This window comes from Trichechus manatus, unplaced genomic scaffold (genome assembly GCF_000243295.1).
Source record: "Trichechus manatus latirostris isolate Lorelei unplaced genomic scaffold, TriManLat1.0 scaffold00008, whole genome shotgun sequence".
In the NCBI taxonomy this organism is placed as follows: Eukaryota; Metazoa; Chordata; class Mammalia; order Sirenia; family Trichechidae; genus Trichechus; species Trichechus manatus.
In genome coordinates, this window is record NW_004443944.1 from 849,295 (window position 1) to 862,078 (window position 12,784).

General features: G+C 62.7%; 1 protein-coding gene across 1 annotated transcript; it reads left to right on the forward strand.

Annotated features, from left to right (window-relative positions):
- The first annotated feature begins 39 nt into the window (after positions 1 to 39).
- NKAIN4 (sodium/potassium transporting ATPase interacting 4) lies at positions 40 to 12,567 on the forward strand. The gene is made up of 6 exons (XM_004370184.1): positions 40 to 93; positions 8,201 to 8,338; positions 9,879 to 9,959; positions 10,075 to 10,272; positions 10,892 to 10,952; positions 12,479 to 12,567. Exons 1-6 carry the CDS (start codon positions 40 to 42, stop codon positions 12,565 to 12,567), a joined length of 621 nt encoding a protein of 206 aa, XP_004370241.1.
- Positions 12,568 to 12,784: the final 217 nt, after the last annotated feature.

Below are 12,784 nucleotides of genomic sequence, written 5' to 3' on the forward strand. Positions count from 1 at the left end.
CCAGACCGACGGAGGGGCGCCCGCGGGCGCGGCGGCACGATGGGCCGCTGCACTGGCCGCTGCACGCTCATCTTCCTCTGCGCTTTCCAGCTGGTGAGTGGCGACCCGGTCGCGGCTCCGACCCTCCTCCGCCCCTGCAGTCCCCGCGGACTCGCACCCCGGATTCGCCCGGCTGGGTCCAGCGCCAGCCTCCAGCCGGCCGCCGGGAGAAGGTGGCCCGAACCCTCCGGCTTCCGCGGCCAAAGTTCGCCGCCACCTGGGAGAGCGTGGGGAGCCGGTTCCCTGTGCCTGACTCTGATCGGCCCCTCCCGGTGTGTGTCTGTGCGCGCGCGGGGCCGCCCGCGGGGTCCGGAGCGGCGGGGACAGGTGCCAGAAGCGAATGGAAGGGGGCCGCGCGGAACAAAAGCCTTGGGGCGGGGTGACGGTGATGTGGGGCGCCTGGACCCTGCTCTTGCCCGCACCTCGGACTTGGGCCTTGCGCCGTGGGTGCCCGGGGAGCCCGGCCCGCGCTCAAGAAGTCCGGGTGGGCGCGGCTCCGTCGGGAACGGGGCTGCTGCGCGCGGTGTGCAGTGTCGGAAGGCTCGTGTGGCCCCGGGTATGTGCAGAGGGTGTGCCCAGACGCGCCTTGGTGCGTGTGTTCGGGGGAGGGGGGGTTCCTTTTACTGGAGCCAGCGCCGGGTGCCCACAGAGTGGAGAAGTTCTGTTCCTGAGACCTGACGCCCCCCTGGGGGTGATTGTGAGTTTGCAAGTGTGGGGGTGCAAGCGCCTGGCCCCTGTGTGTGAACCTGGCTGTGCTGGCTTCTGAGTGTGCGAGTGTGGCTCTTCTGGTCCCTGGCACAGCCCACGCTGGAGGAGGTGGACCCCCATTCACCCTGGTGAGATAGAGAGCGAAGGGCTGGAGTACCCGGTGCCAGGGATGCATCTCCGAGGCCTTTTGTGCCCGGGGATTTAGCTGGAGGCTCCCTGGTGAAGAGCTTTGTCAGAGAACTTGGATGTCTCTTGGTCAGGTTTCCATTCTGGAGTCTGAGCTCTGGGAACCAAGGCCATTCCCAAGCCCACTGCTTGCCCAGGAGGACCTACCCGCTAAACAAAGGTTGCAGCCAGTGCTGGTCCTGGGCCGGTGATTCCCTAGCCGTGCATGCTGATGGGCTCCCGGGCCTCATATCTTAAAATGGAAACAGGGCTTTGTGTCTGCACATTGGCTGGGGGTGCCGAGGGCTCAGCTGGGCAGCGACGCTTCCTCCTCCTTCTTGGCAAGAGGCGCAGGAAGGACGGTGAGGCTGTTTTAAAAGACGTCTTAACTAGAGGAGTCCTTGGGCATTGGTGGCTGTGCAGGCAGGCTTTGGTGTCCTGCCCTTTGCTTAGGCGCAGGGACCTGCCCGACGAACTGGCGAGGGGGCCCATCCATACCACCTCACAGCGTCTTGTCCCAAATGAAGGCACCTCCAGGAGCCCCCTGGGGGCGGGAAAGCTCCATGCTGCCCGTGAAGGGCTGGGGTGGGGGACACACAGGGAGGTAGGGCAGAGCGGCCTGCAGGGTTTGTGTGGGGGTGTGTGGGGGTCAGACAGGCTGGAGAGAGAGCCTGGAGCCACTCCCCGAGACTGGGAGGCCCAAGGACTGCTCTACGGACCGTGGAGGCGCTGGAAGCCACTGCAAGTCTCGGAGCTGTAGTGTCACCACCCTTAGTAAGAGGCTCCCCTCGGTGGCAGGAATCCCTTTAGGGGCTGCTATGTGCTGTGGGCCCAAAGAGGAAAGGGGAAGGAAAGGGCAGGAGTGGCTGGTGGGACGGGGAGTGAGGGACAGGGCGCCCTGGCCGGCGCTGAGATTCGGAGTGTAGGAAGTGGCAGAGGGTGGGTATGGATGTCAGGAGGCAGAGCTGCTCTGAGATGGTGGGGACTTCAGTGTGGACTTTGGGGTGAGGGGTGCACTCAGGGTTGGCTGGGTGGGAGGGGTAGATGTGGGAGTCCCCTGTGCTGATGACTCAGGGCCGAATGTGACCTCAGGGCTTGGAGGGACCAGCCTGGGTCATGCTGCCCATTTTAACCCCATGGTGGACAGTGAGGGCAGGCAGGGCCGGGCAGGCGTCTGCAAGTTTGCTTGTAGCTGGGGAGAAGGGTCCCCTCGACTTGAGGAAAACGGGGCTCCCCTCGACCTGGGCTTCTCACAGATGCCCAGTCTCAGCCAGTGGCCCCAGGAGGGCAGAGCACAGCTGCACTCTGATGCGGTGGGGCCTGTGAAAGGTGTCCTATTCTGCTGAGACCAAGTGGAGGGCCATCTGTCCAGCCTGGGGGGAGTAAAGCCAACTGACACCCCCAGTACTCTGGTCGCTGTGTGCGGGGAGCACAGGGCGGGCGGGGAGGGAGTCCTGCGGCTGTCTTTCTTTTTGTGACAAGCGTGAGAGTTTTCTCGTTACCAGGCTACGGGACAAAGAGCTGAGCACCTCTTCTGGAGCCTTCCCGGAAGAATAGTGTGAACTTTGCCTGCTTGTAGCCTGCATGGACGCCGCGGGGACTGTTTCCCAGGCGGGCTCCATCACATTGACAAGAGAGGGAGCAAGGGGCCTGGGGGGGCCACCAGAGCTAAGTCACTGGGCGCCATGGACACCTGAGTTCAGCTGACAGCACCCATCTCTGCGAGAGGCTCGCTGTCCCATGAATGTCACCCTGGTGCCCTGCAACAGTGAGACTTTGGGGCCCTGGCATAAGCACTAAACAGATGCCCGTCCCGTCCCAGCTGGCCATGGCTGGCCACCCCGCCCAGGCCTGAGGTCTTCCCTATTCCAGACACAGCACCAGGCTGCTTGAAGGGAAATTCCTTGAACAGGTGGCCCAGGCAGGCAGGGAGGCTCCTGGCTGCCCTAGGCGTAACTGACTCTCCCTCACTGCTGGACCGTCAGGAGCGTCCATGCCCACTCTCCGTGGTAGGTCACACCCCAAGGACAGCTGTGCAGCCTCAGCTCCTTGCTGGAGGATAGTTGAAGCAGAGATTCCCGGGTCGATGGTGAAGGGCAGGATTCTGGATATGTGCCCCACGTGCGGGCTGTGGAAAGGCCCTTGTGGCACTGGGGTTCTTGGTGGTGGGGGGCTGCACCCCACATTTGCCAACAATGGTCGTGGTAGCTGGCCAAGATGGGGCACCGTTCTCTCTAATCCGGCACGCCTCGATGGCTGTGATGTGGACTGAGGCCCGGGGGTGTGGGTGTGTGAGCGTGGAGCTCAGTCTCAGGCACCTGGGCGCAGGCGGAGCATGGGGGTGATGTGGGCCCAGTGCTGCGCAGTGGGGATGTCGCTGATCCCGACAGGTCTCCAGGGGTGCCGACTCAGCCGTAGGTTGGCAGTGGACCCGTGGCTGGAGCACCATCCCCCGGGGTGGGGGGGGGGGAGAACTGACTGTCCTGTTCTCGGGTCGGTGTGGCTACCGAGCTGCCCCGTTTTCCCTGCTGAGCTCTTCTGCCCTGGCCGTTCACTCACTCTCCTCCAGGATGGCTGGGAGGGCACCAGCTCTGCCTGCCAGGAACTCAGTCTAGATGGACGGGAAGACAAGGGAGCCCCCTCTGATATCGGGGAGTGGGAAGTGAGGTGGGGACCCCCAGCCCCTCCTATCAGTGCTCTGGCTGGGGCATCTCCAACCCGTCAGGACACCCAGTGAAGGTTCCTGCTCTCACGGTGCCGGGAAAGAGGAGATACTCGGGGCCAGATGGGGGTCAGCGGCCCTGTGAGCCTGCGGCTTTGTGGGGGCCCTCTTTGGCCTGGGGTCCTGAACTCAGCTCTCCCCCAGCCCAGGGCCCAGTCTCTGCAGAGGTCAGTGGGGTGCTGAACAGACAGCCTACACGTTCCTTGGGGCACGGGAGGGGAGCGGTCCAGCCAGCATCCCCCAGGGAGAACCAGGCTGGGCCAGTGGCCTGGGCAGGCACTTCCCCTGGGGGCGCAAGTCCCCTGCTGCCTGAGGGAGGCTGACCCAGCCGCCGTGATCTGTGGTTGCTCAGTCCGGAATCCCGGGCCTTGTGTCAGGGCAGGGCCTGCTGGTGGATGGCAAGTCATAGACGAGCGTCTGCCTGTACCGCAGACACGTTACCTGTGGGCTCCTGAGGTTCTGTCCCAGCTGCCCAGGGAGCTACAGGGTGGGGTGGGACTCTGGTCTGGCTGCAGGGGCCTGACTACGGAAAATTGCGTCTAGGGCAATTAGTGTTACATTGCTGAATGATCTCTCAGCTGGCGATGGACGCTGTGATGGCCGGTATAAACTGCTCGCTGGAGCCCACCTGGGGCACGCAGGCGCAGACGAGGCTGGGGCACGTGCTCTACCTGTCTACTCCACCCCCCCCACCAGTTAGGCCTCTGCGCGGCTGTCCTCAGCCCTCCCCTCTTCTCTGACCCCTCTTTGCTCCAGCTGCAAGCCCTGCCAGCGCCTTCTCTGGAACCTTTAAAAACCAGAGGTCCAGCCCCAGCCTTGAGGTTCAGGCTTATTGGTGTGGGTGGGGCCCAAGCATGGGCATTAGAGCAAAATTCAGCCTGGGGTGAGAACTGCCGCCACTTTGCCCGCCGCCCTCTCACACCCGCCTGAGACTCGCTGTGGTTCTCTCTGCCTGTTTCCTCGACAGCTCCAGCTGGCGAACTCCTACCCATACTTCAGGACTCAGCCTGGGTGTCACCTCCTCTAGGGAGCCTGCCCTGATTCGGTGCCCCTGTCCCTGCTCCCAGGGGCCCTGTGTAGACCCATCTCACAGTCTTAGTGGCGAGGAGGGCTGAGCCGCCTCCCTGCTATGCCCCCATGCCACCCTCTTCCAGGAGCTATGGGACTTTCACGGCCGACTTGCTCTGCCCATCTCCCCTGGGAGGCAGGGAGGTCACAGCTGCAATCCCTAGCCCAGCTCCGAACAACCCTGAGCCTGAAGCTCTGCTCTTGCCAACTGTGAGGCATGCGGACAGGATCAGGCTGCTTCCAGAAAGGTCCAGGGCTTCTGGCATCACCAGCAGCCCACCACATCCTGGCCAGCAGAGACCCCCTTCAGCCATCCTGGCGCCCTGCCCCACCATGTCTGTTCTTGGCGGCCTCTCCACTGAGCTCCTGGCTTAAACCCCTGCTTTTCGGTGACGTGCCTTGGCATCCTCCTTCTCTGGTGGCTGCCTGCCCTGAGGTCGGTCTTTTCAGGGAAGTCAAGTGAGGTTGGCTGAAGCCCAGACCGCAGTGGTGGCCCTACAAGTGCCCGAGCCAAGTCCTTGGAGACCATCTGCTGTTTCTCACAGCTGAGGACTTCTGTCCTCACTGTCCTCAGAGCCCTGCCCCCTCCAGTCCCATCCCCCACTTGCACACCTAAGCCGACCACACGCAGCGGCCCCAGGACCTCTGCACAGACTGCTTGTCTCCTCCTTGGCCCCCTGACAAGTCGCGGCCATCTCACCTGAGGTCTGAGCGTCAGCACGGCCTCCTCAGAGACTTCCTGGGACCCCGCTCTGCCTCATTGTTTCTGGAAGGGTGATTTTACATGCCATTTCACCCACCTCCCTCCCCACCACCCTGCGGACTCCTCAAGGTGGAGGGCACCTCTCTGTCCTCTGTGGTGTCCAGCCTGGCACATGGCACGTGCTTGGGCAATATGGGGCCCATGAATGAATGACTGCATCACTCAGGGAATGAATGATGGGGTCCCAGGTGTCCAGGTGACAGCCAGCCTCTCGAGGGTCACAGCTGCTGCCCACACTGGCAGTCCTGCGCTTTGAAGTGCTCGTTCCCATGCTGGCCTCCCACCCTGATGCCCGGCCAGGGCTGTGGAATTCTGGGCGGGCTGGCTGGTCCTTCTGTGTGTCTGACTGGCTGTCTCTGCTGCTGTTGGTTCTCCGTGGCTGGCCACATTCCCTGGGGCGCCTGGAGGGTGAGGAGCGGGTCTGTGTGTGGAAGCTTAGGGGTGGAGAGAGGGTCGGCTTCTGTTTGTTGTCACGGCGATTTTGGCCACTGTCTACGTGCTTGGCCCTGAGGAGGGTCCTGCGCTGAGCCCGGGGTTTCAGCCTCTTCTGCACGCACAGAGCCTTCCGCCACCATGAGGCCCATTCACAGACAGGAACGTGTGGGCTTCGGAGACAAACGGTGCCAGGTGGGGAGGCTGTGGTGGCAGGGGCCTCCAGGAGCTGGAGCTGAGGCCTCAGTCCCAGGAGGAGGTGACCTCTGCCAATAGCAGGGAGCCTGGAGGAGCGCCCCAGCCTTGGATGAGCCCACCCGGGCCGACACTGTGATTGCAGTCTGGTGAGCCTGGAGCAGAGGGCCCGGCTGGCATGTGCCCGGACTCTTGACCCACAAAGTCTGTGTGATGACACAGGGTATTGTTTAAGCCATTAACCTGTGTTTGTTACGCAGCTACAGCTGCCTGTTACGCCCACCTTGGTCAGTCGGTCGTGAGCTGTGGCCAGAGCTCCTGCCCTGGCCCAGACGCACCTGCCCCCAGGGGGGTTGGCGGCACCACCTTTGTCTCAGTGTAAACAGCTGGCACGGCCCACCCTCCCGGGGTGTCCTCTCTCCAGCGGGGTGTGAGAGCCCTGGAGAAAAGCCACTGTCTGACAGAAAGGACTTGGTGTTCAGGAGCGGCGCCAGCTTCCCCTGGCACTAGCTGAAGTGCCTGTGCCCCGTGTGTGAGCAGGGCCCTCCCGGGGGTCTGGGCCTTGGTGAAGGGCTGGAATTAGGGCTTATTTTCAGCAGCGGGAATGGAGGCAAGGGAGGCTTCTAGCCCATGGTTTTGCACCTGATTGTCTTAGCAAGCGAAACCTGACATCAGCGCTGGCAGGTCCCACAAAGGCCCTGGCATCCTCCCAGGGGCGCTGGCGTCCTGCCCTCGGGCTGCGGACTCCGTGCCTCTTGTGGGTGCGTTGATGGGACGCCCAGGGGCACAGTCACGTTGGGTAAACACCAGGCAGGTTTGAAATCCATGCACACCGCCCGTGGGACCAGTCCAGGGGAAGTGCCCCCCAGGGCCCAGACTGAGCGTAACCACCAGGAGGGTCCGGGGGTCCCACAGCAGTGGGGTGGGGGCTGTCCTGCTGGCCGCATGATCCAGGGGAGTGAGTGAGCCCCTAAGAGCAGGGGTGAGTGTGGACCTGGGAAACCTGGCATGGAGGCCGCCCCATGGGCTCCTCGGGGCCTGGCTTTGGGCACAGGGGAGGGGGGGCTTGCACTGTGTGGGCAGAGGAGGGAAGACAGGTGACAAGCCTGTGCAGCCCCAGGTCCTGGGGACAGCCCCAGAGCTCAGCTTGTTCCCATGGGGCGAGAGTCCCGGGTATGAACCCCGTGCCCCATCCGAGCTTCCTATTCCAACCTGAGCCGTGAGCGTGAAGCCCTCACTTAGAGGTGGAAGGTTAAGCCCAGCGTTCCTGCTGTGCTGGGGGTTTGCTGTTTGAGGTGAGATGAGGGAACCCTGCCTGAGCAGGTGGGTTACAGGCCCGCAGGGTTGGACAGTGAGAGACAGCGGCCAGCACCCGGGCGGGACAGTAACACACACGGAGAGCTTCCGCTGGCCTGTGCTTTCCTCCCCAAGCGGCCCACAGCTGTCTCCTAGGGTGGACCCCAGCCCTTGGGACATGCTCAGAATATCCCCCACTCCAAGGTTTCCTGGAAACAGCTGTCCCCCACATCCCCCCCACCCCGCCATTCCACGCAGCTGGCACCGTGCCCTGGGGAGTGACACTGTGACACAGCAGCTGCTCCTGGAGGCTGGTCAGGAGTCCAAGTGCCCTGTTCTCTGTGCCCTGAACCCCGTGCCCCATGCCCCACACCCTGTGCCCTGCACCCTGCGCCCCACACCCTGCACCCTGCACCCCACGCCCTGTGCCTCATGCTCTGCACTTGGCACCATGCAGGCCACTGTGTGGTCCTGCAGCCCCGTGCAGCTGTACCAGTGTGTTCCGTTTCCCAGAGGAGGAGCCTGAGGACAAGGAGGGCGGGCCTGCTGGAGGGAGGGTCTTGTGAGACGGAAGGTTTGAGGGCTCCTTTTGGAGCACCTGGCGGGACCGCTGGGCTGGTGGGTTTGTCTAGGGGGCCCTGTAGGTAAAGTCTGGATGTGGTGGGCGCCCTGGCTACCTGGTGGGATGAGTGCACAGGGTCCTGTGAGTCGGCACGGCCAGCTCCTCACTGAGGGACGGGGCAGGCGGGGTGGGGGGCGTCGGAGGGACGCCATGGAGGTGTGCCGCCCTCACCCGCTTGCTGCTGCCCCAGGTCACAGCGCTGGAGAGGCAGGTGTTTGACTTCCTTGGCTACCAGTGGGCGCCCATCCTGGCCAACTTCATCCACATTGTCCTTGTCATCCTGGGGCTCTTCGGCACGGTTCAGTACCGGCCACGCTACGTTGTCACGGTGAGTCCACCAGCGAAGTCCTGCCTGTCTGTCCTGGGAGCCGCAGAACACAGTGTTTCTGTCCCCACGCTGTCTGTCCCAGGGTGCCAGGCCAGAGCCTTTGGACAGTGGGCGGCTAGAATCCTGATTTAGAAAGTGGTTTCTGGGAGCCGCTACATATTCTGAGAAGGCACGGGCACTTCCCAGGCCTTCACTAAATCATCTGCTCAGTAGCCAGGGGATGTGCATGCTGGTGTGAACCTGCTTTACACAGGGGTAAACCAAGATGCAGAGAGCCTTCCAGCTGACAAAGGGCAGGTGTAAGCCCAGCCCACCCCCTCACACTCTGCCCTCCCACCGCGGAGAAGGGAAGTTTTGCTGTGATCTGTGCGATGCTTTCATTTGTGGAGATAAAGTAATTTATGCAGATCAGGGGTTGGCAGACTTCTCTGTAAGGGCCCAGAGAGTAGACATTTTCAGCTTTGCAGGCTACGCGGTTTCTGCCCAAACTACTCAGCTCTGCTGTCTGGGCACAAAAGCAGCCACAGACGATACAGAAATGAATGGGTGTGGCTGTGTGACAACAAAGGTTTATTTACAAAGGTGGGCAGTGGGCCACGATTGGAGACTCTGGCCGAGAAGATGCTGAGCTGTTGCTGCTCCTGTCTGGGCCCTTCTAGGGGAAACCCCGTCCACTCTGTCATTGCCAGCATCCCTGCTGTCAGTGGAACACCAACGCGGGCTCGCTCTCACTCTGGTCCTGCCCCCGCCCCTGCTCTATCCCTGCAGTGGCCACCACTGACCCCACAGAGGAGGAGAACTTGTTCAATCCCCTGGTGAGGCCAGGAGCACTGGGCTTGGCCACTGCGAGACCAGGAGGAGCCTCTGGTGGGGCAGGGGGTCCACTCTTCATTTTGTAGGCAGGTTTTCCTGCAAACGTGAGGTCTCCCTTGTCGACCCCAGAGGGAAAAGGGACACCAGAAAAGGGAAAGCCCTGCCCACAGGCACAGGCAGGACCTGCTCCAGCCCTCCTGGCCCTCGGAGCTCACTGGCCCAGGAGAGAGAAGGGCTCAGTCCAGGCTCCGCCCTTGTCTCCGGGTAGCAGGAGGGCAGAGGGGACGAGGCCGGCCGTTCCAGTGAAGGACTCTGAAGCCAGTAACACGTCTTCTGGGGTTGGGGGGGGGCTGGGCTGTTTGCAGGTGGGGATCTGCAGGAACAGGAGTGGCCCGTGGGGCGGGTGGTGGCCTAGGGTCCTCCCCGTCTCCCAGGGGCAAGGGGCCCTTCCCCATGCTCTGCAGTTAAGGCCACTGTGCCCTGGTCACTGGCCCCTTGGATGGCCACGCTGTCCTTGGTGAGGGCTGCTATTTCTGGAGATGGTTCTCCCGGACCGACTGCCGGGGCTTCCTTGCGAGCATTGCTGCTTACCCACAAGCTGGCAGCCTGGGGCCCTCAGATAGGCCTCGGACCGTCGGAGTCTCCCTGAGGGTGTTGATGAAGCAGGTGGGTCCCCCCTCCGTGAAGAGCAGAGTTTAACCACCGCCCTCCCCTCTCACCTCGGCAGTACGCTGTGTGGGCGGCTGCCTGGGTCACCTGGAATGTCTTCATCATCTGCTTCTACCTGGAAGTGGGGGGCCTCTCGAAGGTGAGTGACGGGGCAGGCAGGACCATCTTCCACAGCTTGCTCACTAGCCCCGGCTGGGCTGGGGTGGGTGGGGGTGTCCGCGGCCCAGCGCTAACCCGTCCTTCCCTCGCCCCAGGACAGCCAGCTCCTGACCTTCAACCTCTCCCAGCACCGCTCCTGGTGGCGCGAGCACGGGCCAGGCTGTGTGCCTGAGGAGGTGCTGCCCACCAGCCTTAGGCTCCTGGACCACCAGGCCCTGTTGTCAGGCAGTGGCTGCACCCTGGAGCACCGTTACATAGAGGCCTTGCACAGCGCCCTTCAGGTCCTGGTGGCGGTGAGCGTGGCCGGCGGGCCGGGGGTGCAGTGGGAGGGGGCTTGTCACCAGGGAGTGACAGTCAGGGAGGGGGCTGGCCCCCAGAGATTCTCCTCCTGCTTTCCTCCCACACAGGGAGCCTCTGCACTGGGATCCCCGTTGCTCCCGTCCCCCACACCCACCCCCAGGAAATATGAAGTTGGGGTTGGGGGGCTCAGCGCTGCCCTGGCCCCAGACGGGCCACTCAACCTCTCTGTGCCTCGATTTTCTCCCCTGTGAAATGAGGGCAGTAGTACCCTCCACAGAGTGTCGCTGCAGGGCTGAGCGTTTCAGCACCACGGCCAGCTCCAGGCTCCACAGCCCAGGCTCCGCGTGGTCTCCCTCTCCGAGGGCCTCTCCCTGCACCGCCTCCCCTCCAAGGACCCCCTCACACACTGGCCAGCCCTCACCTAGCTCACCAAGCCTCTCGTCAGGCCCCGCTGGAGAAGCCTGAACTGTATCTGGGACTTCAGAGCCAGACAGGGAAACCAAGGCCCAGGAGCCCGTGACCTGTGGTTGGGGACATGGTGACCTCTGCCCTCAGCCCTGCGAGCTCACCTGGTGGGCGGGTCTCATCCGGACTCTGCTCTGTGTCTTTCAGCTCGCGGGGTTTGTCTACGCCTGCTACGTGGTCAGCGTGCTTACGGAGGGGGAGGACAGCTGTGAGTAAGCAGCCGCCCACCCAAGCCGGATGTGGGGGTCCCCCAGGCCTGGTCAGGGGGAGGGAGGGAGGCTGAGGGCAGGCAGCGGGATGGTGGTCCTCAGTCTTCCTTTTGCCCCTTCCCTCTTTGGTCAGGCTGCCCCGTCCCCAGTGGGTCCTCGTTTGATTCTGTAGGCCTGAGAAGGGAAGGACAGCTGGGCTCCCTCTTCTCCTCCCCTCAGGGCTGCTGGTGGAAAGAGGGGCCCTGGGGGCCTCACATACCATCAGGCTTGGGCCCTGGGGCCCTCATGTGCAGTCATGCCCCCAGGCCTGGGCCCTCTGGCAGCATTTTAATTCCCTCCATTCTTTCTTCCGGTTTCAATGTGAAGTTGTTAACACCCTGCAGAGACCCTGCAGAGTAGGACAAGGGGGGTGGTGTGGGGAGGTGGGAACCCGGCTGAGGGCCCCGTGACGGGAACCTTCTGGGGGTCAGAACCGACTCCCACAGAGGGAACCTTGCAGGGTCAGAATCAGCACCCAGGGATGGAGCCCTCCCAGGGGTCAGAATCAGCACCCAGGGATGGAGCCCTCCCAGGGGTCAGAATCAGCACCCAGGGATGGAGCCCTCCCAGGGGTCAGAATCAGCACCCAGGGATGGAGCCCTCCCAGGGGTCAGACTCGAGCATTCATAGCCATCTGTGCCCAAGAGTCAGGAGGCCATGGGGTAGGGAGTCTTTGTGTGCAAATGACACCCCACAGTCGAGAGCCTGGGCTTGCCCCCCACCCCGTGGGAGGCTCCAAGAGCACGCCCCCTCCGCTTGTCGTAAGCACAGGGGCTCGTGAAGCTAGGACCACCCTGGCTGCTGGGAAAGAAGCCAACTGGGCTTTGCGTTTCCATTGCATTCAAGTGGCTTAAGGGGAGAAATGCATCAAATGTGCCCGGCTTCTGTGGCCACCCACCCGCTGCTCAGCCACCAGCTTACTTGGCCACCTACTAGCTCAACCTGGCCACCCACCAGCTCAATCTGACCACCCACCAGCTCAGCCGGCCACCCACCAGCACACCTGGCCACCCATCATCATGCCCTGACGACCCACCAGCATGCCCCAGTTACCCACCAGCGTACCCCAGCCATAGCCTCCCACCAGGTGCATGATGGATGTTTGCGAACATGTGTGGTGGGGGTGTGCCTTGGAGAGCAGCCTGGGCCCCGCCCCCACCCGGTCTCCAAGCATCGATGCTCATCCCTGCTCCGTCCCACTGGTCATGTCTGAGGATCCCCACGTGCCCGGGGCTGCGACCCATGCCCCTTGTTTCAATCTGTTTAAATCCTAGCACTATTTCATCTCCAGAGAGAGACCCCTCGGGCGCCAGGCAGAGTCTGGAGTTCTGAACTTGGGGAGGGGTTGGGGGTATCTGTCCTCCCCCGAGGGTCCCGTCGCTCCTGTTTCTGCCGTCACCACAGGAAGCATCCTGCAGCTGCGTTGTCCTCCATCCTGCCATCTCTTCCATCATTGGGGTTTCATTTGGGTCTTGATTTCTTTCAGTTGATTTCATTGGTGGATTTGATCCATCTCCTCTCTACCATGTCAGTGAAAAACCTTCCCACCTCTTGTTCAAGCAGGCGCACTTGTAAGTATGGACAGTGGGGCTCCTCCATGGCAGGGCCTACCCAGTGGGGTTACTCTCGGCCACTAGGCTCCGCTCTTGGGGAGCCTCAATCAGGTGTCGCCCTCTGTCCATCTTTCCATCCATCCATCCATCCACCCACCCACCCTTTTCACTTTCATGCCAGGCTCTGGGTTGGGCATAGGGGGTCACTGAGGGCTCCCCATGGAGCTCAGACTCCAACA

Excerpts from the sequence above, each read along its gene's own strand:
- NKAIN4 (XM_004370184.1), top strand. The coding sequence starts at position 40 with ATGGGCCGCTGCACTGGCCGCTGCACGCTCATCTTCCTCTGCGCTTTC. Across the intron at positions 8,339-9,878 it reads GGCCACGCTACGTTGTCACG|TACGCTGTGTGGGCGGCTGC; the intron begins GTGAGTCCACCA and ends TCACCTCGGCAG. Across the intron at positions 10,953-12,478 it reads TACGGAGGGGGAGGACAGCT|TTGATTTCATTGGTGGATTT; the intron begins GTGAGTAAGCAG and ends GATTTCTTTCAG.